We start from the raw sequence: 24,825 nt of genomic DNA on the forward strand, positions 1-24,825 counted from the left end.
GTTGCCCCTCTTCCAGGCCAGCTCTCTGCTGTGGCCAGGGAAGGCAGTGGAGGATGGCCCAAGTGCTTGGGCCCTGCACCCGCATGGGAGACCAGGAGAAGCACCTGGCTCCTGCCTTTGGATCAGCGCGGTGTGCTGGCCGCAGCGCACCTGCCGTGGCGGCCATTGGAGGGTGAACCAACGGCAAAGGAAGACCTTTCTCTCTATCTCTCTCTCACTGTCCACTCTGCCTGTCACCAAAAAAAAAAAAAAGGTGCTTGAAAGTACTCTTTTGGACTATATATAGGGCAGATGCCAAAAATTGTATTTCATATTCATTTTAATATATGTAATTTGAAGCATTGTAGTTTTGGTATTTTAATTTTATAATTCTGTGGAAGGGGGAAATAACACCTGTTCCTCTTAGAGGAGAGGCATAGTACTTTTTTTTGGATCTGTAGGTCACTTCTCTTGTTAGTGTCCCTTGTTGGCTGGTAACTTAAATTTTTATTACTTTATTAACTTGTCTAGACATAGTGAAGAAATGAATAATATAAAAATTTGAATTAACGAGGCTTTCAACAGTTGTTTTTTTTTTTCATCTTTATATAAATCAAAGCTAGGAAAATAACAAAAGTACTTAAATACATTTTCTTGTTTAGGGTATGTGGTAATTGATGTTTTAAATATTCTAGACTATTAAAGATTCTGCTCCTGTAGGACAGGATCCAATCTTCTATTTCTGTTTGTTCTCTTTAGTACCTAGAATTATGTTGCAGGTCCTGAAAAACTATGCATGAATTTCAAAAAATTTTTTCAGCAAAACTTTTAATTCCATTTTCCATGAACTTTTGAAGTATGCTTGTAGAATGTTACTTTATAAAGACTTGGTGAATGGTAGTGAAGGACTTAGAAAAATGACTTAAAAATATACTTTGAGAATATGGCTTTTTTCTTACCATGTCTATTCAGTTATCTAAGAGCAATTTTTATCTCATTTTGGATCTGTTTTTAGCAAATTAAGAAAAGTGATTCTGTCATTATTGACTATGAACTTAGTTCTGATCAAATGGACATTTAATAATTCTCACCTGGAGTTTACATATCCATCTTTACTTAGGATATGAATAGAAAAACATCTGTTTTTTCTCAAACATTTACTGTATTTCATTTACTGTATTTCACAATATACTTACCCTTAAGTTAATTGATGAAGAAGATAATATAAGGGGCAGAATACTTTTTAACACACTTATTTTCTGCCTTGTAACAACAGAGACAGATTTTGATGTGCTAACAAAGGGACAAGTCTGTGAAATGACCAAAGAAATTGCTGACAAAACAGAAAAGTACAATAAATGTAAACAACTCTTGCAGGTAAGTTAGGTCCCTTTTCATTGAAAGATTTTTCCAATGTAAGTGACTTAGTTTATTATTTTGTGTGATTAGTAGCCTGAACTGGTTTTATATTTTCCTCCCTATATCTTGGTATTTCTGATTATTGGGACGATGAGGACGATGTTTGTGTATCTGTAAAGGCCTATATGTAAAATCATGATCCTTAAGTCATTATTTTCAGTTCACCCAATAAAATGTCCTTGTTAGAGTAATGGGCAAGTAGTGAATTCAGAATGGAAATTATTAAAAAGTTATAATAAAGTTATTATTTGAACTTTATAAAAGGGAAATACTCTGTAAATTTGCTGTAATAGCAAAGAATTGTATCACAGCTTAATGTGGCATATTTGCAGAGTGGAAAGAAGTAATATTAATCAGATGAGTTTTCTCTTATTTTTATTATTTTAAATAGCATCTTTCACATTTCTGTTTTTCGACATTATTGGTTGTATCCATTCCTGAAATTTTTATGGGACAAGGACTAGTGCTTTTCTTTTATACCTGTTTTGGAGTAGAGAAGAAAAAGTGTTTTGTGTTTGTGTATGTGATTTTTGCTTGCTTAATTGTTTTGCTGAGTATTTTTGTATGTGGGGAAGGAAAGGAAGGGTAGTTTTTTTTTTTTTTTTTTTTTCATTTGCAACAAAATGGAGGAATCTGGAACACATCATGCTGAGTGAAATAAGCCAGTCCCAAAGGGACAAATACCATATGTTCTCCGTGATCGGTGACAACTGACTGAACACCAAAAAGGAAACCTCCTGAAGTGAAATGGACACTATGGGAAACGGTGACTTGATCAGCATAGCCCTGACTGTTAATGAACAACTTAATACATTATCCCTCTTAGTAGTTTTTTTTTGTCTGTTCTACTTAATACGACTGGTTTAATTCTGTAATTAATACACAGTTATTCTTAAGTGTTAAAAATTAACTGAAATGTGATCCCTGTTAAACATAAGAGTGGGAATAAGAGAGGGAAGAGATGTATAATTTGGGACATGCTCAAGCTGACTTGCACCAAATGGTAGAGTTAAAAACATACCAGGGGATTCCAATTCAATCCCATCAAGGTGGCATGTACCAATGCCATCTCACTATTCCAAGTGATCAATTTCAGTTCACAATTGATCATAATGAAAGGACTAAGAGTCAAAGGGAGCACATAAACAAGTCTAGTACCTGCTAACACTAACCGATGGAATAAATAAAGGGGAGAGTGATCCAACATGGGAAGTGAGATACTCAGCAGACTCATAGAATGGCAGATGTCCTAAATAGCACTCTGGCCTCAGAATCAGCCCTAAAGGCATTCGGATCTGGCTGAAAAGCCCATGAGAGTATTTCAGGCATGGAAAGCCAAGACACTCTGGCAAAAGATCTCTGCGAGTGAGATCCCAGTGGAAAGAACAGGTCTTCAAAGAAGGAGGTACCTTTCTCTGAAGGGAGGAGAGAACCTCCACTTTGACTATGACCGTGTCTAAACAAGATAAGAATCGGAGAACTCAGAGGGCTTCCATAGCCTTGGAAACTCATGACTGGAGCATAGGGAGACTACTGATGCCATAGACAGGAGTGTCAATTGGTAAAGTCAACAACAGGAGTCACTGTGCACTTACTCCTCATGTAGGATCTCTGTCCTTAATGTGCTGTGTATTGAGATTTAATGCTATAACGAGTACTCAAACAATATATTTCACTTTGTGTTTCTATGGGGGTGCAAACTGTTGAAATCTTTACTTAATGTATACTAAACTGATCCTCTGTAAAAAAAAAAAAAAAAAGAAAAAAAAAAGAAATTATCAACTCCCAACTTGACTCTCACTGGGATTAAACATGACAATAGGTCTGATCTGATTTCATCATCATTTAAAAAAAATCATCTATTATTTTTCACTTTATGTTTCTGTGTGAGAGCAAACTGTTGAAATCCTTACTTAATGTATACTAAGCTGATCTTCTGTATATTAAGATAATCGAAAATGAATCTTGATGTGAATGGAGGGGAGAGGGAGTGGGAAAGGGGAGGGTAGTGGGTGGGAGGGACGGTATGTGGGGGAAGCCATTGTAATCCATAAATCGTACTTTGGAAATTTATATTCATTAAAAGTTAAAAAAAAAAAAAGGAAGGGTAGTTTTTAGAGCAACAGTTCATAGGTTATCTCAGTGTTAAAATAGTAGTTAAAATATTTAGTTATAAATAGTAACATCTTTTTAGTGAAACATTGAACTGAACTTTTTTGTTTGAGAGGATTTTCTGTGGAAGAGTTGATGAGTTCCATGGAAGGATGTAGTGGAATTGAATTGCCTAGTGATGTCATATCCCAATGAGTTCATTACTCCAGTGTTTGCAGTGGTGCTGGTGTAAATAGTCCTGTGCTGTCAAACAAAAATGTAGCACAGTCATGAATGGTCTCAGGAAATTCGTGGGCAAGTATGTATTAGGAAACAAATCTGCATGAATTTCAAAATGTTTTGCACCAAAATGTATCTTCTAATTCCATTTTTCACAAACCCTTGACTGTAGAGTACACAATGCTTGATAATTAAAGCTCTATTTATTGGTTTATGTATTTAGTATACTGTACTTTTTGTAAAAAAAAAAAAATGCTCCTCCTACTTAGAAACAAAAAGTTGACTATAAAGCAGTGTGCCACATTACACCAGCAGCAGCCTTAAGCATCTTGAACTTACCTTGTCTCTTGAATGCAGCGTTTCCCTTGCTGAGTTAATCTTTGTTCAGCATGGCCCCTAAGCATACAAAATCCACTGCTAATGTTGCTGGTAAGAGGCTATGCTTAGTGATTAACCATTACAGTGGAGGATATCAATGGTGGTTCTTGCTGACCAGTCACGTGTTCTATTTTACCACAGCTAATGTTGAAGAACAAGAACAAAGTGAAAACTGTTAAAGGATTTACTTCATTAAGGAGTTGGGAATGTCTGGCCTGTGGGCTTTATAAGGCCTTGTAAGGCCCTTGAAATCATTTGGTCTGGCTCTGCCAGGCAGGACTTAAAATTCAGTAAATTTATAGCAGGCTAATTTCTTTTTATAGTTTTATTTATTTTGAAAGGTAGAGTTAGAGAGGAGGGGAGACAGAAAAGAGGTCTTCCATCTCTTGGTTCACTCCCCCAAATGGCTGCAATGGCCAAGACTAGGCCAGTCTGAAGCCAGGATCTTGGAACTCCATCCAGGTCTCACATGTCGGTGGCAGAAGTCCACATACTTGGGTTCCACTGCTTTCTCAGGCACATTAACAGGGAGCCAAATTGGAATGCAGCAGCTGTGACAAAAACCAGTGCTCATATGGGAGGCCAGGATCACAATGCAAGCTAATTTTTTTTTTTTTTTAAGATTTATTCATTTATTTGAAAGGCAGAGTTATAGAGAGACAGAGGCAGAGAGAAAGAGAGATCTTCCATCCGCTGGTTCACTCCCCACATGGCTGCAATGGCTGGAGCTATGCCAATCCAAAGTCAGGAGCCAGGAGCTTCTTCTGGATCCCCGACGTGGGTGCAGGGGCCCAAGGACTTGGGCCATCTTCTACTGCTTTCCCAGGCCATAGCAGAGAGCTGGATTGCAGCCTGGACTCTAACCAGCACCCATATGGGATGCTAGCACTGTAGGCAGTAGCTTTACCTGCTATACCACAGTGCCAGCCCCATCTACTCACTTTCATATTTTATAGTAAGTAACAATTTTTGAAGAATTTAAACCACCCAGGTCTGGAAAATGGTAAATATGGCCTGGGAAGGCAGTGGAAAATGGCCCAAGCCCTTGGGCCCCTGCACCCATGTGGGAGACCTGGAAAAAGCTCCAGGCTCCTGGCTTTGGATCAGCACAGCTCCGGCCATTGTGGCCATATGGGGAGTGAACCAGTGGATAGAAGACCCCTCTCTCTCTGCCTCTGCCTCTGCCTCTCTGTTAACTTTGCCTTTCAAATAAATCTTTTTTTTTTTTTTTTTTTTCTTAAAAAGAGTGCTAATTCTTAGAGGGCTGCTGATATAAAGTCAGTTGAAGACATTTTAGAAAGCTGATTGTGGAAGAAAATCACTTACCAGAGCAAATCTTCAAAGTGGATGAAAACTGTTCTCACATGGATGAAATCACCTGTCAATGAATTTCTCAGAAAGTGTGCCTACTAGGTGATAAGTGATTGTAGTTGTTTATAAGGGACTAATTTCATTATGGAGGATACAAGTCTTGGTGGACAAGTCTTGGTGGATATTTAAAAAATATTGTTTATGTGTGTTAATATAACTGAAAGGAAGATAGAATATTACTTTTGGTGAAAAACTACCTCTGGGTGCATTTTTTTTACAACTGTATTGAATATTTGAAATTCGATAAACTGTACATACTTTGACAGTATAGTTGATCAACTTTGACACATACTATTGTGAAATTTTCACAACAGTGTCAAAGATAATGAACATTTCAATGATTACCCATCTTTTTTGTACCCATTTGCAATTTCTTCCTCTTATCCTTATCCCTAGAAAACTATAGGTTTTTGCTTTCTGTTTCCACCAATTAGCCTGTTTTTTATACAGGTTTCTAAGATGGATCCATATAGTAGGTATGTTTGCTTCTCTGTTTTAAGCATAATTATTTTGAGTTTTATCCATATTGTTGATTTTTAGTTCATTTTCTTTTTTCTACTGAGATAGTGACTTATGATACGGATATTTCATCATAATTTGTTCATTCACTGGTTGTGATAGGTTTTGGGGGGGTGCAGTTCCTACAAATAAAGTTGCTATAAACATTTGTACATAAACCTTTTGTGAAAATGGGTTGTCTTGGGTAAATATCTGTGTAATGTGGTATCTGAATGTTTAAATGAAATTACCAAATTGTTTTCCAAGATAGTTGTACCATTTCACGTAGCCAATCTAAGGAGTATGTAATGATAGCTCATTGTAGTTTTAATTTGCATTTCTGCAATGACTTGACGATGAGCTTTTTCCTTATGTTTAAGGCCGTTTATTTCTCTCTCTCTCTCTGTGTTAGAGAATTCACAACTTTTACTATTTAAAAAAGTAGGTTTTTTTTTTTTTTTTTTTTTTTTTTTTTTTTTTTTTTTGACAGGCAGAGTGGACAGTGAGAGAGAGAGACAGAGAGAAAGGTCTTCCTTTGCCGTTGGTTCACCCTCCAATGGCCGCCGCTGCAGCCGGCGCACCGCGCTGATCCGATGGCAGGAGCCAGGATCCAGGTGCTTTTCCTGGTCTCCCATGGGGTGCAGGGCCCAAGCACCTGGGCCATCCTCCACTGCACTCCCTGGCCATAGCAGAGAGCTGGCCTGGAAGAGGGGCAACCGGGACAGAATCCGGCGCCCCAACCGGGACTAGAACCCGGTGTGCCGGCGCCGCAAGGTGGAGGATTAGCCTATTGAGCCACGGCGCCGGCTAAAAAGTAGGTTATTTATCTTGAATTATAAGTGTTCTTTATTCCAGATATAAATCTTGTACCTGATATGTATATGGTGAATATTGTCCCCAAATCTGTGGCTTGCTGCCTTATTAGTGGTATTTTTAGAAAAGCAAAATTTTAATTTTGATAAGTACAGTATATAATTGTATTCATTTTTGTCTTTTTTTAATGTTCTAAGAGATTACCTAATCCTCCGAAGGATTACCTAATTCTTCTAAGTTTTACAAATCTTTTATAATCAGGTTTTACATTGAGATCTGTAAAATCATTTTGAGTTAATTTTTGCATCTGGTATGAGGTATGGAGTATATGGTATGGATATTCAGTTATTCTAGCATTGCTTTTTAAAAAATCTTTGTCTGCTTGCCCAAAACATATTTTTAAAACTTTACCTGTTTAATCGACCTATTTCTCTTTTAGTCATGATTTGTAATTCCTTATGATTCGTTTCATAGGAAAGAGTGATGTATAGGAAGTAAACCTAGAAGTTGTCTTGATCAGCAATGCCCAAAGTTGTATTTATCAATGCCTGGAAACTGCAGCGTTATAAATAGCTGATTTTTATTTCCTCTCCTTGCATAAGTTATATATACTTTTAGTGAAATGTTATGGCATTACAGAAATAAAGAATGGATATGATGAAAAGCATCTCAGTGATGCTGATTTCCAGATATATTTTGGTTTATATTTTTGTAGGTAACACTGATATAGACATCATGTATAATTGTATAAAATAACTCATAAACAAAAATGGGGTTATTTTATACTGTTTATATTCCAACTTAATATTTTCAGTTAATGTATGCTGATATTTTTTCCTTGTTATCTTGTATTTCTAAATCATTCTTTTTAAATAGAGAAACACTATTGCATTGTGTAACTATGAGATGATTTATCTAGTCTTCTATTGTAGATATTTGGTTATTTCTATTAAACTGTTAGAACGATTTTATTATTAAATGTAACACATACTTAAGTATATTTGTGTGGTATTTACATGGATTTAAAATCTTGTAGTAATTATACTAATTTCATTTAGGATGAGAAAACAAAATGCAATAAATATGCTGATGAACTTGCAAAAATGGAGTTGAAATGGAAGGAACAAGTAAAAATTGCTGAAAATGTAAAACTTGAACTGGCTGAAGTAAAGGACAATTATAAAGTAAGTTTACTACTCATAAAATTGAGGTATAGTGTACCTGATGCTAAGTATTTACTATGTATTTAGTTACACTGACTATGGTTCATTATGAACTGAAAATGGAACTCTTTTGGCTTTAATTCTATAGATTCAGATATCTATTAAAATTTTTAAATTGTGTTTATTTTTAAATCCCCAAAACCAGTCATTTAATTATCTGTTCATGTTAAAAACAAACATGAGTGTGTATATAAATGATTTTAGGGCCTTGGCTTTTGTTTTTTTTGGAAATCTAGTAACATCAATATTTTTTAAAAAGTTTTTGTTAGAGTTTTAAAAATGTATCATGCAAGTGTATTACTATAATCTTAAATGGGAGACTGCAAATTAAATGCTATGTATTGAAAATTATTTTTGCCTAACACTAAGCAACAGACAAACCTGAAAGATAAGTGATGTCTGTCAGAATGATAAAAACTTAGCAGGCTGTATAGCTAATCAATAGGTAGAAAGATATTTTCCTTTTAGGGAATAAAGTATAATATATATTTTAGGAGGGTAGGCATGTGACAGTGGGTTAAATCATTTCTTGGAATGCCTGCATCCCATTTTGGAGTGCTAATTGGAGTCAGGCACCTCCCCTTCCCATACATCTTCCTGCTAATGCATCCTAGGAGATAGCAGATAATGGCTGAAGTGGTTGGGCCTCTACAGCCCTCATGGGATACACTGATAGAGGGACTGGCTTCTGCCTGGCGCAGCCCTGACTGTTAAAGGCATTTGGGGAGTTCTCTCTTTTTCTCTCTCTGCTTTTCAAATAGATGAAAATCAGTAAGTATTTTTAAAAAGATACGTGTATTTATATCCCTTTTTATGACTGAAGAATAAGTTCTAAATGATTTATAACTTTGCTATGTAAAAGTTATACCTGTAATATGATTTTTTTAAAAGAAGATTTCTTTATTTGAAAGCCAGAGAGAGATTGATTGATTTTTCCATACATTGGTTCACTCCCCAAATTGCCCCAGTGGCCAAGCCGAAGTTAGGAGCTTCATCTGGATCTCTCATGTGGGTGCAGGGGCCCAACTACTTGGGCCCTCTTTTGGTGCTTTCCCAGGTGCATTAGCAAGGAGCTAGATTGGATTAGAGCAGCAAGGACTCAAACTGGTACCCATGTGGGACGCTGGCATTGCAGGGGTGGCTTAACCCTATACACCACTATGCTGGTCCCCTAATTTTTAAATTAGAATGACTTCAGGTTTTTCCATGGGTGTTGGAGAAGGTGGCACATTACAGGCCAAGATAATTTTAGTGGGAGATCTTTTTACTTTCATCTATTGTCAGAATGATATTTTATGAGCTTACTATTTCTGGGATCCCTATGAATATTGTTTCTAGGGGCTGGCAACTTTTCTTATTTGGAAAGTATGATAATGAGTTTATATGAAAACTTTTGTATATATAGGCTAGAAAAATGTTTTAATAAATGTTTGTTGAAGCCAACAGCATGTTAGGTATTATGTAGGTGATCGTATAAGGTACAATGCTGTATTTCAGGAATATGTAATCTTTTAGGGATTGCAGGATATATAATAGTAATATTCACAAAACGTTCACATTTACCACCCTAGGCAATCATCTGTCAAACCTATGAGAAGTTAAACAGATAATACTGTTATTTCACTAATGATAAAAGTGAGCATTGATATTAAGCGTGTTTAAGATTATGTACTTGGTAAAAGTGCTTGCTTTTTTATTTTTTTAGTGTACTTCTTCCTCTTTTGCACTGCTTTGACACAGACTAACACTGACCAGAAAAAGCCACAATATGATACAGCTCCATGTGAATGCTAAGTTCAAGTACCTTGGGGTTGTTTCCAATAAAATATTTAGTAGGACAACATGGAAAACCTAGACCTTTGAAAGACCAAATGGAGGGCAGTAGAAACAAAGCTTGGAAAAAGGAAGAAGTGGCTTTCTGGGGGATACCAGAGAAACAACATGGGCTTGAAGGTCAGAAGTAGAGAGTAGAGGCCAGTGTTGGGGCACAGCGGGTAAAGCTGCTGCCTGCAAGCCAGTATCCCAAATGCGAGCCAGTTTGAGTCCCAGCTGTTCCACTTCGAATCCAGCTCCTTGCTAATGTACCTGAGAAAGCAGTGGAACATGGCCCAAGCCCTTGGACTTCTGCACTCATGTGGAAGACCTATGTGAAGCTCCTGGCTCCTGGCTCCTGTCTTTGATCTGGCCTAGCCCCGGCCATTATGGCCATTTGGGGAGTGAATCAGTGGATGGAAGATCTTTATCCCTCTCTTCCTCTCTCTGTAACTCTGCCTTTCAAATATGTAAAATAACTCAAAAAAAAAAAAAAAAAACATAAGGTGGGTAATGTGAGCAGACTTGAGGAATAACAGTTAATATCTGTGATAGAGTATATTAAACTTGAATGATAACTTGAATGACAGATTTTGAATTGTCTAAAAAAATTTGGGTGCTAATTGCTCTAGAATTTGCTAGGAGGAAAGAGACCCAACTACAGTGTCTTTTTGGAAATAATTTGGTACCACTGAAGAGAATTTTTGGGTGGGAAGAGTTTCAGGGTAAGAATATCAGACAGAAATATTCTAGACTGAATTGATAAAGGCTACCTCTTTTTGGGTACTTTACCTGATCACCTACCACTGGATAGGACCTTGGTTCAGAAAAGAAAGATTTGAAATACATCTTTAGAAGTTTTTTTTAAAAGATTTTATTTATTTATTTGAAAGGCAGAGTGACAGATCGAGAGAGATCTTCTGGTTCACTTCCCAGTTGGCCCCTAAGATCCTGGAATTCCATCCAGGTCTCCCACATAGGGAGCTTAGACCCAAACATTTAGTCTGTCTTCTGCTGTTTTCCACAGTACAGTAGCAGGACCCTGGATTAGAATTGTACCAGCCAGGACTTGAACTAGTGCTCTGATATGGAATGTCAGTGTTGCAGTTTGATGGCTTAAGCTGTGGTGCCACAATGCTGACATCTGCATTTGTATTCATTAATGTTCATGCTGTAACAATTGATAATTAATGGGTGGTTGAATGAATGAATGACTTAGAGACTGAAAGTATTGAGGAGGAGGAGGAGAAGACTGAAGAAGGGTTATAGTTTTCTCAGGTTCAAATCATGATGTGCTCTGAGATCAGGGACTGTTAACAAAAGTAGAAAAGTATGATTAGGTATTTTGCTGTTAGAGTGCAGGAAAGACCACAGTGAAAACATGTCTAACAGTCAGTTTTAAAAAACAAATTTAGAACTTGGGTAAGAAAGAATAGTATGCGAGTTAATACTTCGATTTATTTCTTTGGAGATGATAACTGAAGGTATGGAAAAAGTATGTTTGGAGAGAGAATAGAGAAGACGCCAAACAAAAAACTTCGACAAATACCCGTATTTGTGGTTGGCAGGAGAAAGTAAACACAAAGGACTTGGAATATGCCAAACTGATAAGTTTTCACATAAACCTAGAGAATAGTTTTAAGAATATATAAAGGAAGTTGGCCAATGGTGACATTGAAGCATAGTAGGTTAAGCTACTGCTTGAGACACTGTCATTCCATATCCCCGTGTTGGAGTGCCAGTTTGATTCCTGGCTACTTGGTCTCCTGCCACCCATGTGAGAGACCTAGATGATGGAATTCCTGGCTCCCGGTTATGGCCTGGCCTAGCCTTGGCTGCTGTGGCCTTTCGAGGAATGAACCAGCAGAGAAAGTCACCCTCGCCTCCCCTCTCCCCTACTCTGCAGTTCAAATAAATCTTTTTAAAAAAATAATGACAGATAATTAGAAGTCAAAGAATAAGACTGGAGGAAAATACATGAAATTGATAATAGGTATTGATAAAATAGGTCTCAAAATGTAAGAAGGGAGTACTAATGATAATTTCTTTATTCAGCTTCAGTTGGCAGAGAAAGATAAAGAAATAAGTGGTCTGACTTCACATTTGGAAAATCTCTCCAGGGAAAAGGTATTGAACAATGTACTTAACAAAATATGATATTGAATGCTAATACAGCTTAATGAACTTTGTGGTTCATTTGAAGGAAGTCTTTAAGAAAAGACTGAAGCAGATGTTAAGACTTCTGATTAAAAATGTTTCTAGTTAATTTTAATAAGTATTTTAAACAATAACAACAATGCTTAAGTGTTGAAAAGTAGTCTTTGCTCCATGTTTTGTATTTAACCGTAAACAGATTCTACAATCTTTTAAAAATTCAAGAAAAATGGTGAGATTTTTAAGTTACATATAATATGTTTGTCTGGTTTTATTTTGTATTAGGAAACATTTTTATAGATTGAAATGTAAGAGATGCTGTAGTGCAGCATTTCTCAAGATGTGAATCCCAGAGTCTCCCGTCGGGTCTGCAAAGATTAAAAATATTTTCATAACAATAATACTATATTAATTTGTTTTTATATTTTCACTGTTGGTTTGAAAGCCATATAGGAATATTGTTTGTGTGTTAAGAATTAAGGCAGCAGTACCAGTTGCATTAGTAACTTTTTATATTCAGCACCATTATGCAGATCCAGAAAAGAAAAAAGAAGGCATGGGGCTAGTGCTGTGATGCAGAGGGTTCAATTGCTGCCTGCAGTGCCAGCATCCCATGTGGGTGCCGATTTGCTCCTGGCTGCTCTGTTTCTGATCCAACTCCCTGCTAATGGCTTGGCAAAGCAGCAGAAGATGACCCAAGTCCTTGGACTCTTGCACCCGTGTGGGAGATATGGGTGAAACTCTTAACTTCAGCCTGGCCCAGCCCTGGCCAGTGTGGCTGTTTGGAGAGTGAATCAGTAAATAGAAGATATTTTCTCTCTATCTGCCTTTCATATAAGATGTAAATAAATAAAATAAATGTTAAAAAGATATTTGTGGGATAAGCAAGTTAATGAGGCAAACTTATAATATATGCGTATAAAAATATCTGGTAAAAGAAATATATTGGAATCAGCAGTTTTATTGTCAGTTAAAATTCCCAGCCTAGTCAGGATTACAATGTAGGCTAGTTGCTCTCTACTTCCCATCTCCTTTAGTTAATCTTCATTTTTCTGTGTGATCATAGTTTCATATTACTTTAAAAGTCTCATAATATTTGATTGAGTTCGTAAGTGAAAACAATTCTGTTTTTAAGACAATTTCCTTTGGGCTCCCTGAACACCACCAGGGTACTTGGCAAGAACAAGCATCTTCCCAAAGGAGGCATAAAGGGTGCTAAGAAGAAAGTGGTTGATACATTTTCTTTTTTGTTTTTATTTGACAGCTAGAGTTAGATGGTGAGAGAGACAGAGAGAAAGGTCTTCCTTACGTTGGTTCACCCCCCAAATGGCCACTATGGCCGGAACTACGCAGATCTGAAGCCAGGAGCCAGGTGCTTCCTCCGGGTCTCCCATGTGGGTGCAGGCGCCCAAGCACTTGGGCCGTCCTCCACTGCCTTCCTGGGCCACAACAGAGAGCTGGACTGGAAGAGGAGCAATTGGGACTAGTACGTGGCACCTATATGGGATGCCAGCACCACAGGCAGAGGATTAACCAAGTGAGCCACAATGCCAGCCCCGGTTGATACATTTTCTAAGAAAGATTGGTATAATGTGAAAGCACCTAATATGTTCAATCTAAGAAATACTGGAAAATATTAGTCATGAAGACTCAAGGAACCAGATTGCATGTGATGGTCTCAAGGGTGAAATGAGTCTTGCTGACCTGCAGAATGATGAAATTGCATTTAGAGGCCAGCGCTGTGGCTCAATAGGCTAATCCTCCGCCTACAGCGCTGGCATCCTGGGTTCTAGTCCCAGTCGGGGCGCTGGATTCTGTCCCGGTTGCCCCTCTTCCAGTCCAGCTCTCTGCTGTGGCCCGGGAGTGCAGTGGAGGGTGGCCCAAGTCCTTGGGCCCTGCACCCCTGCATGGGATACCAGGAGGAAGCACCTGGCTCCTGTCTTCGGATCAGCGCGGTGCGCTGGCCGCAGTGGCCACTGGGGGATGAGCCAACGGAAACAGGAAGACCTTTCTCTTTCTTTCTCACTGTCCACTCTGTCAACAACAACAACAAAACAAGAAAAAGAAATTGCATTTAGAAAATTCTTGCTGATTACTGAGGATGTTCAGGGCAACAACTGCATGACTAACTTCCTCGGCATGGATCTTAACCCATGACAAAATGTGACCATGGTCAAAAAATGGCAGACCATGATTGAGGCTCATGTTGGTGTCAGGACAACTGGTGGTTATTTGCTTTGTCTGTTCTGTGTTGATTTTACTAAAAATTCAACAATCAGATACAGCAGACTTTCTGTGTTCAACATCAACTGGTCTGCCAAATCCAGAAGATGATGAAAATTTGGACACAGGAGGTGCAAACAGATGACTTGAAAGAAGTGGTCAGTAAATTGATTCCAGATAGCACTGGAAAAGACAGAAAAGTCTTGCCAGTCTATTTATCCTCTCTGTGATGTCTTTGTTAAAGTAAAAATGCTAGGGCCAGCACTATGGTACAGTGGGTTAAATCCCTGGCCTGAAGTGCCAGCATCCCATATGGGCACTGGTTTGAGACCCAGCTGCTCCACTTCTGATCCAGCTCTCTGCTGTGGCCTGGGAAAGCAGTAGAGGATGGCCCAAGTCCTTGGGCCCCTGCATCCATGTGGGAGACCTGGAGGAAAATCCTGGCTTCGAATCAGCACAGCTCCGGCCATTGCGGTCAGTTGGGGAGTGAACCATCAGATGGGAGACCTCTCTCTCTGCCTCTCTCCTCTCTGTGTAACTCTGACTTTCAAATAAATAAATAAATCTTAAAAAAAAAAAAAGTAAAAATGCTGAAGATCCCAAGTTTAAATTGGGAAAACTCATGGAGCTTCATGTTGAAGGTTCTGGAAATGCCACTGGGGATGAAACAAGTGCTAAGTCAAACGAGCTGATGAGTATAAACCACTAGTCCAAGAATCTGTTTAAAATTTAGACTTTAATAGTGACAAAAGTCCTTTTTGTAATGGAAAAAAAGATAAATAATTTTGTAGTTTTGTTAAGGCTCAAATTCAGATTACATGTAATATTTTGTTGATGGTAGGTGCTTCAAAACTCAAAACTGTTAGTTTTGAGTCACTGGTAAATGAAATAAGTGAATACCTAACAAATATGGCTGTATACTTTCTATAGAAGAGAAAACTCTGGTTTAGAGATGAGTGACTTGCCCAAGGTCATTGAAACCTGAGTCTGGGTTGACCACGTGCACACTCTTCTCACTACCTTGTTCTGACTTCTTGTCTACCAGGAACTTTTTTAGCCCAGATATTCCCGTGATTCATTCCCTCACCACTTTCAGGTCTTCAAGATTTCGTTTTTAAGAGAACATTCTTTGTTTTTATATATATTTTTAAAGATTTACTTGTTTTATTTGAAAGACTTAGGGAGAGAAAGAGAAAGATATCTTCCATCCACTAGCTCACTTCCCAAATGGCTGGAATGGACAGGGCTGGGCCAGGCTGAAGCCAGGAGCCGGGAACTTCATCTGGGTCTCCCACATGGGTGCAGGGGTCCAGCTGCTTTCCTGGGCATATTAGCAGGGAGCTGGATTGGAAATGGAGCAGCCAGGACTTGAACCCACAGCCATATGGGGTGCTGGCACTGCAGATGGCAGCTTAACCCACTGCGCCACAGTGCTGGCTCCGTCTGTTTAAATTTGCAGTCCCTTCCTACACACTGTGCCTGTTTTCTCTGCAGGATTTATCACTAAGAATATATATTTTATTTATTGTGTATCTTCTCTCTAGAATGTAAGCTCCATATAGGCAAGGATTTTTATCTGTTTTGGCTGTTCCTAAAATCTCTAGTGCCTACATATTTCCTGATATATAGTAAATACTCAATATTTATTGACTAAATGAGTAAATAACAGGATTTACTGCAGTCTTTTAAAAAAAGGTAACTATGGGGCCAACATTTTGGCACAGTGAGCTAAGCTGCCACCTGCAATGCAGGGGCATCCTGTTTCAGAGCCCAAGTATTTGGGCTCATGCACTTGTGTTACCTGAATGGAGTTCTGGGCTCTTAGGTTTGGCCTGGCCCAGCTCTGAGCATTACAGTCATTTGGGGAGTGAGCCAGTGGATGGAAGAGCTATCTTTGTCTCTTTTACTCTGCCTTTCAAATTATTAAAATAAGTAGCTCCCTCATTTAAAAAATGGGTTATTTTAAAAATAACATTTATTGGAATGAAGTAATGACGTTAGCGTTAAACCCCCACCAATTTCAACTTGTTTTGAAATTTTTATTTTCATTTTCTAATTTGAAAGGCAAAGAAAGAATAGCCATTCTCTGATTCACTCTCCAAATACCTGCAATAGCCTGAGTTGAATCAGGCTGAAGCTAGGAGCCAGGAACCCAGTCTGAGTCTCCTACTTGGGTGGCAGGGACCCAAGTATCTGAGCCATTACATACTGCCTCCCAGGTTGCTCATCAGCAGGAAGCTGAAATCTGAATCATAAGCAGGGCTAAGATTGGAATCCAGGCACTTGGATATGGGACGCGGCATCTGAAGCAGTATCTTAACCGCCTTCAGTTTATTTTGAGACTTGATAGCTTAAAGTTTCTGATGTTTTAATAACACACTAAAACCACCATTTAGAGTCGTCATTTCCTTCATATGCATCGAGTATTTTTACTAAACATTTGAAAAAAGACTAAAGAAGAAAAATATTAAAGCAAAAGTCAGTATAGCAAATAATGATAAAAAGCAAGATTGTGGGAATGCTTTATTATCACTAGAGAAAATAAAAACCTTTTTTTTTTTTTTTTTAATTTTTTGACAGGCAGAGTGGACAGTGAGAGAGAGAGACAGAGAGAAAGGTCTTCCTTTGCCGTTGGTTCACCCTCCAATGGCCGCCACGGCCAGCGTGCTGTGGCTGGCACACCGCGCTGATCCAATGGCAGGAGCCAGGTACTTCTCCTGGTCTCCCATGGGGTGCAGGGCCCAAGCACTTGGGCCATCCTCCACTGCACTCCCTGGCCACAGCAGAGAGCTGGCCTGGAAGAGGGGCAACCGGGACAGAATCCGGCACCCCGACCGGGACTAGAACCCGGTGTGCCGGCGCTGCAAGGCGGAGGATTAGCCTAGTGAGCCGCGCGGTGCTGGCTGATTTTATAAAAATCATATAGACTACTGTTTACTTTTTTCACCTATCACTTAGATATCTCAAAGTAATAAAGTACTATCTATCACTTAGATATCTCAAAATAATAAAAGATTAATGAGTAAGAGAACAATACATTGAGCAATAGAGTTTTTTTTTTTTTTTTTTTTTTTTTTTTTTTTTTTTTTTTGACAGAGTAGACAGTGAGAAAGAGAGACAGAGAGAAAGGTCTTCCTTTTTTTGCCGTTGGTTCACCCTCCAATGGCTGCCACGGCCGGCGGGCTGCAGCTGGCGCACCGCGCTGATCCGATGGCAGGAGCCAGGATGGCCCAAGTACTTGAGCAATATAGTTTTAAGAAATTGAAAGCATTTAATGTCTGATTCTGTATTCTGATATCATTCCCATGTGGATAATAAATAACCTATTTTACACATGGCATATCAGACATATCCTTAACCTGTCAAGTAGTTTGGAAAACCAGAGTGACCATGAGCCATTTGAGGCCTTAGAAGAAAGAAATTTGGACACCCTAGCAAAGGCAACCACTTAAACAAACGTGTGACCTGGAGCTAGAACTGTAAACGATGACTATTAACATCTGTTTCTTTAATTATAAGATTTTAGGAAGATTCTGAGTCGACGTTTAAATGATTTTGCTGAGGTGTGATATCTGTGTCCATTTTATGCATAGCTTCATAGGTAGAAGAGTTCTCCCGGGATTCTTGACCTAGATTTTTGTGCCTACGATTCTTTGATAGTCTTGTGAAGTCTGTTTTCAAGAACTGTTTTAAAATTAAGAAAGCAAAATATAGAATCACAAAGGAAACAAAGTATTATAAATAACTATCAATATTAAGACAGATTATTATATCTGTGACAGTAGTATGTTTATTTACTAAAAATGTTAAGTAAGATTTAGCAGCATGGGGCCGGCATTTTGGTATAGTGGGTTAAGCCACTGTGTGTGATGCTGGAATCCTATATTGGGTGCTGGTTTGATTCCTGGCTGCTCCATTTCTGAAGCTACTCCCTGCTAATGCACCTGGGAAAGCAGCAGAAGATGGCTCAAGTGTTTGAGCCCCTGCTCTCACGTGGGAGGCCCAGCTGAAGCTCCTGGTTTTGGCCTGGCCCAGCCTGGGCCATTACGACCATTTAGTAAGTGAACCAGCGGGTGGAAGAATCTCTCTCAATATCCCCCTTTCTGCACCTTCCAAAAAAAAATTTAGCAGCATTTCTAATGATTACCATAATTTGAAAGTTGTAATGAATATAAAGTCTATTTTGAGATGTTTGCAACAGCTGTCCTGTGAAATGAATCTACCTATGATTTCTGTCAGTTACCAGGTAATAGAGATGTACCCACTGTGGTTTTTGTGTGTGGATTTTTATGGTTGTTTTTGCCTTGTTTATAATTGAATGAATAACTGAATTTCAATTAGAAGTTAGTGAAAAGATACACATTTTTTCTCCCATGTAAGTTCATAGACCTTCTGAATTGGAAACATTGAAACATGGGCCCTTTTGAGAGGCTTTATGAATCCATGTTTAAGAATCTTGTCTTAGTCCAAATACTGTGTTTGTTTATGATTTGCAAATCCCCGTATTCTGTTTACTCCAATGAAGAATCAAAGCTGCTTATAGTTAGTCATTTTTCTTTTCCTGCATTTTATTTGATGGAGGAAGAGTATTAGAATAAATTCTGTACCTTGCAATTCTCTACAAAGTTGCTTGACTGGACCAATGCGTTCAAAAATCTTTTCATGAAACTTCTTATTCTATTTTGATAGGCTGTTTACAGAAGAATTTAGTGATGCTTCTCTAATTTGCTTAAACTTGTATGGAAGTATTTTATCATCTTTTTTTCTCCTTCTGTGTCCTCTTTTGCCTTCTCCTGAATCATGTTTGAAATACTTTTTGTATTTAATTCTTCCCACTTCTGTGTGTGTGTTTATGCGTGTGCCCACATACGTTGCAGCTTTCACAATCTTGAATTATGTAGCTGTAATCTGGTAGGGTTTGTGAGACATGACGGGAACTACTATGTTTCAAACACTTCTCAACAATTCCCCCAAGGCTTAGAAATAAATTCCTCAGGGTTGTTAGTGTGGAGCTGATGATCAGGTCCAAGTCAGCTGGATTACAGTCCACCAAGCTGTGCTGCCTTTCTGCTTAATTATTTATTTTGAGTATGCTCACTGTTGTTTTGCTAGGTTAACTTTAAAGGACCATTTTACCATGTTGTTATTGTTGAAGGACCTTAAGAACTGTTGTAATAAATGGTATGATATAGATTTGAAACATTTGACCCCTAACTTTTTTGTAGTAAGTCCTGCTGCTCTTAATATGTATCCTCAAGGGATGATAATTAGTAAAACCATCTGAACATTGCAGACTGTTTTTATTTGTTATAACCTTTGTTAATGCCTCTGGTTGCTTTTCAAAAATGGCTTCATTGAAGTACAACTTACATGTAATAAAATCTACTCTTTTAAATTGCAGTTTGATGAATTTAGACAAAAACATATAGTATCTATACCATACTTAAGCTATGTAATATTTCCATCACTGTACAGTGTTCTTTCATGTTCATTTGAAGTTATCTCTTCTTGCTGTCCTCAGTCCTAGACAACCATTGATCAACTTTATATCACTTTGTTAGTTTTCCCTTAGATAGCATTTTATGCAGTTATGCCAAATTTATCCATTAAGCAGTTGATGGGCTTTAATCCTTTAGACAAGCTGATGAGCATTTAGATTATTTCTGATATTTTGCTGTTATGAATCATGCTGCTATGAAAATTGTCATAGCAGGCTTTTCATGGATACATTTTCCTTTATTGGGGGTAGATACCAAGGAGTAGGCATGCTGACTTGTAGGGTTCTGTTTTTAAGAACAGTCACATTGTTTTTCTTTTTTTTTTTATTTGACAGGTAGAGTTAGAGAGAGAAAGGTCTTCCTTCCATTGGTTCACTCCCCTAATGGCCGCTACGGCTGGTGCTGCACTGATCCGAAGCCAGGAGCTGGGTACTTCCTCCCGGTCTCCCATGTGGGTGCAGGGACCCAAGCACTTGGGCCACAGCAGATAGCTGGACTGGAAGAGGAGCAACCGGGACTAGTACCCGGCACCCCAACCAGGACTAGAACCCAGGGTGCTGGCACCGCAGGTGGAGGATTAGCCAAGTGAGCCACGGCACAGGCCTTTCTTTTTCTTTTTTTAAAGATTTATTTATTTATTTGAAAGAGTTACACAGAGAGAAGGAGAGGCAGAGAGAGAGAGAGTGAGAGTGAGAGAGAGTGAGTCTTCCATCCGTTGGTTCATTCTCCAGTTGGCTGCAATGGCTGGAGCTGTGCCGATCTGAAGCCAGGAGCCAGGAGCTTCTTTCCGGATCTCCCATGAGGGTGCAGGGGCCCAAGGCCTTGGGCCATCTTCTACTGCTTTCCCAGGCCGTAGCAGAGAGCTGGATGGGAAGTGGAGCAGACAGGTCTCTAACCAGCGCCCATATGGGATGCTGGCACTGTTATGCCAGAGCTCCAGCTCCAATCACATTATTTCTCAAAGTGGCTAAACCATTTTGCATTTTTTCATTTCTGCCAGCAGTAAATGGATATCCTCGTCAGCACCTGGTGTTTGTCTATCTTTTAGTCAGTGGTGTCTAGTATTATCTCACTGTGACTTTAATTTCCCTAATAAATTGTGACGCTGAGGATCTTTCTTGGGCTTTTAAGCTTTTTTTATTCCGTTGTGAAGTGTCTGTTCAGATCGTTTACCCATTTTTCTATTTTGTTGTTGTCATCTTTGATTGTTTTTGGTTGTAATTGTTCCCTGAAGTATTCCAGAGTTATTTCTGGCATGTAACTTCCTTGCCAGATATATTGCAAATTTTTTGTCTCAATCTGTGGCTTGCCTTTTCATATTTAAAAATATTATCTTTTGAAGATAAAAGCTTTTAATATTGAAGTAGTCCAGTTTATCAGCATCAGCTTGTTTGTGCTATTATGTCCTATCTTAAACTTTTGAGTAAGTTACAAACACTTTCTCCTAATTTTTTCCCTAGAAGTTTTATAGTTTTACTTTATTTTATTTTATTTTATTTTTATTTATTTATTTATTTATTTTTTTGACAGGCAGAGTGGACAGTGAGAGAGAGAGACAGAGAGAAAGGTCTTCCTTTGCCGTTGGTTCACCCTCCAATGGCTGCCGCGGCCGGCGCGCTGTGGCCGGCGCACCGCGCTGATCCGATGGCAGGAGCCAGGAGCCAGGTGCTTTTCCTGGTCTCCCATGGGGTGCAGGGCCCAAGCACCTGGGCCATCCTCCACTGCACTCCCTGGCCACAGCAGAGGGCTGGCCTGGAAGAGGGGCAACCGGGACAGAATCCGGCACCCCGACCGGGACTAGAACCCGGTGTGCCGGCGCCGCTAGGCGGAGGATTAGCCTATTGAGCCACGGCGCCGGCCTATAGTTTTACTTTAAATTTATGATCTATTTAATTTTTTTGTGGTATGTTATGTATTCAGAATTTATGTATTTGTATGTGAATACTCAGCTTTTTAGCATTTTAGTCTGAAAAACTTTTTTCCTATGTTGAATTATATCTGCTGCATCTTTGTTGAAAATGATTCTGTTGTTGGTTTTTGGACTGTATTCTGTTCTAATGATTCTTATCAGTGGTCAGTAAACTAAAGTCTGTGAATAAACTGTGGTTTGTGAACTGGTTTTGTAAAGGTTTATTAGCATATGACCATGCCATTCATGTCGTAATTATGTATGATAGCAACAACATAGGGAAATAATTTTGTTGTTGTGCTATTGTGTTGTACCTAAAAATTAAATCTGCCCTTCTCATACTGGATTGCTTTAGTTACTCATCTTTGCTTTTGTTAATTTTAGGAACTTAAAAGGAGTCTAGACAATAAAACAGAAAGGAAAATGGACGATCAAAATTCTCAGAGTTCTCAGCAGGTCTCACAATGTCTCAGCACATGCTCAGAGCAGAATGGTCATGTTCCTGCACTGCCAAGTGCACAGCCAGTTCTGCAGTATGGTAATCCTTATGTCACACAGGAAACAAGAGGTTAGTAAAGTACTTTTCATTTGGGGTTAACTGAATCTGGAGGGTTTTTTTTTTTTTTTTTTTTTTTTTTTTGCATGTATTTTCATGAGATTATAGAACTGATGGTACTCAAATAGAAACATTATTTGTATATTTAGCAGTTTTAATGTTTAGCACTGATACCAGCCTCTTCTAGACTTGAAGCACCATGAAAGAATAGTCTTATTTCTTTTATATGTAGTTTTTGGCTAGGTTAAAAGTAAAATACATGTTTTCATACACCAAAATTTTTTTTTTATCTTTCATCATATTTACACATGGAGATGCTGCTTTTAGTAACTGGTTTCACCTACCTTTCCAAAATTTTTATTACAGATGGAGCAGATGGTGCTTTTTACCCAGATGAAATCCAAAGGCCACCTATGAGAGTCCCTTCTTGGGGACTGGAAGACAATGTTGTCTGTAGCCAGCCTGCTCGAAACCTTAGTCGGCCCGATGGTTTAGAAGACCCTGAGGATAGCAAAGTAAATTGAATTTCCATTGTCTGAGCATGTCCCTTTCATTTTCCGTTGTGTGGAGAGTTAAGGGTATGTGTGTCTGTGTGTCTGTGTATGCATGTAGGAAGAGAATATGCTCTTCAGTGTGCATGGTTTTTGGAATGAAAAATCAAAAATTGCTGCAGACTTACACTGTAGGACTCATATACTAAAGTAAAAGATTAAGTTGAGAGAATGAGCTCAGAATACTGTAACTGTGACATACTTGTTCTTGATCGTCACTTACTCCATAGCTTACTATAGCCTGGATTGTAGATGTACCAGGCTGGAAGGAACGAAGTATTCATGGCAATAGTTTTCTTTTTGGGAGGAATACTGTTATAGACATTAGGTATTTATGTAGCATTTTTTATTCACTGGAAGCAATATAATACTAATGATAATTGAATTAGTTTGTAGCTTGTCATTTTTTATTTAAGAGATTTCTTTAATGAATTTAATAAATAGGTTCATTTCTTCAGAGTAACTCTTTTTGGAAATTTGGTTCTTCAAGCAGCTCCTTTTGGATTTCTTATACATTAAGATGAATTTAAAAGAAATGCTTTATTGTGCTCTGTGCAAGTACAGTGGTATCATGACCTGTTTCTCATTTAATCTAGTTTGCTGCATTTAATTGCTATTAACCTTTGCAGAAACTGATCAGTGTTCAGACAGGCATGATTTTAGCCTAGTGTTCAACACCCATAATGGAGAAAAATGTATTTCTCCCTACTGCCTTTTGGCCTCCCGTGTCCATTACTGGGGATAATTAGGAAAACTGTCAGAACTTTTGTAGCCTATTTAAGGTCTAGAGTATCGTCTTAGTGCTTTTTCACACCTTTACTTCACGTTTTGCATATTTAATCTGATCATTCTTGGCACAGATGTTGCATGTGACAAGCCCTTCTCTTCTGTAGTCATCTGCTTCAGTTTAATTAGCAGAATGTTCTTTCTGATCTGTGTGCTTTGCCCTCCTGCAAACCCATGAGAAGCGGTGTTAGAGTCTTGTGCTCATTTGCTGACATGCTTAGATTTGGTAATGAAATGGAAGGAAGACTCTTAATGCGCATACCTTAAGTAATAATATTTTGCAATCAGATTTTTCATATTAGTAATTTTTATGTACATTAAGAACTTTAAATTTTTTCTTATTACAACAGAGATCACTTCCAAATGAAGTGTTTTGGTAAGGGTTATAGTAAGAATAGGGGAAGCAAATATGAGTTGACCTATTCCTTCTCTCTGTTTCTCTGCCCTGAGAGTGATTATCAGCCACAGGCTGTAGCACTTCAAAGTCTGGTTGAGGCAACTGTCCATTTCATCCTGCCCCAATGCCTGTACCTACCTATTGCCTCTCCTCTGTCCTAGAAACTGTGGCCAGCTGTCAGACTGAAAGCCTTTTATTGACTCCCTTTACTTAATCATTGCAGTAACTGTAAAATAATTATGATGATGGTGACAACGGTAAACATTTCTGTAGGTTAATCTGCAAGCAAATGCTAAAACCAAGCACTTTGGAAACAGTAACTCATTTCTTTGTTCTAGCAGTCCTTTGAGGTAGGAAGTATTAATATCACTGTTTTATAGTTGAGGAAACCAATAGATTAAATGGCTTGCCCCAAGTCACGCAGCTGGGAAGGGTCAAGGTGGAAATTGAACCTCATCAGTTTGCATGTAGGAGTGATGATTGTAACCACCTATTAGACTAAACCAGAAGTTCACATGCTTTTCTCAGTTTATGGTACTCTGTATGTATCAGCTCAGAAATTTTTTCAGAGTACCTATCCTAGGCCAAAAGAAATACCTAACAGGTTTAGTAACTATTTGAATAAATGATACGGAAATTGAAAATAAAACATTTTAATTTTATTCTTAAATAGACACAGGGATGGATGTGACCTGTAGGCCAGTATATAGCTTCTTAGGCCTTGCAGTCAGATTGGACAAGCCCACCTCATTTCCACTTTGATATGGTATTGACTTGGGGGCTTCAGAAATTCATGGATGATCCACATTGTCCTTTTTTTTTTTCTTTTTAAAGATTTATTTATTTATTTGAAAGAGTTACACAGAGAAAGGAGAGGCAGAGAGAGAGAATCTTCCATCCGCTGGTTCACTCCCCAGATGGATGCAA

The 24,825-nt window shown here is 38.5% G+C and overlaps 1 protein-coding gene across 3 annotated transcripts in view; it reads left to right on the forward strand.

The window, feature by feature from the left end:
* TAX1BP1 (Tax1 binding protein 1) overlaps positions 1 to 24,825 on the forward strand; it is a 90,602-nt gene that overhangs the window by 50,823 nt on the left and 14,954 nt on the right. For 2 of the 3 annotated variants that reach the window (XM_051853244.2, XM_051853246.2), the window contains exons 12-16: positions 1,256 to 1,356; positions 7,848 to 7,973; positions 11,880 to 11,951; positions 21,993 to 22,176; positions 22,531 to 22,679. In XM_051853244.2, coding sequence (XP_051709204.2) covers positions 1,256 to 1,356; positions 7,848 to 7,973; positions 11,880 to 11,951; positions 21,993 to 22,176; positions 22,531 to 22,679 — 632 coding nt within the window. The remainder of the gene's footprint in view (positions 1 to 1,255; positions 1,357 to 7,847; positions 7,974 to 11,879; positions 11,952 to 21,992; positions 22,177 to 22,530; positions 22,680 to 24,825) is intronic. The other variant, XM_008261562.4, reaches the window with a different exon arrangement.

This window comes from Oryctolagus cuniculus, chromosome 16 (assembly GCF_964237555.1).
Source record: "Oryctolagus cuniculus chromosome 16, mOryCun1.1, whole genome shotgun sequence".
Classification (NCBI taxonomy): domain Eukaryota; kingdom Metazoa; phylum Chordata; class Mammalia; order Lagomorpha; family Leporidae; genus Oryctolagus; species Oryctolagus cuniculus.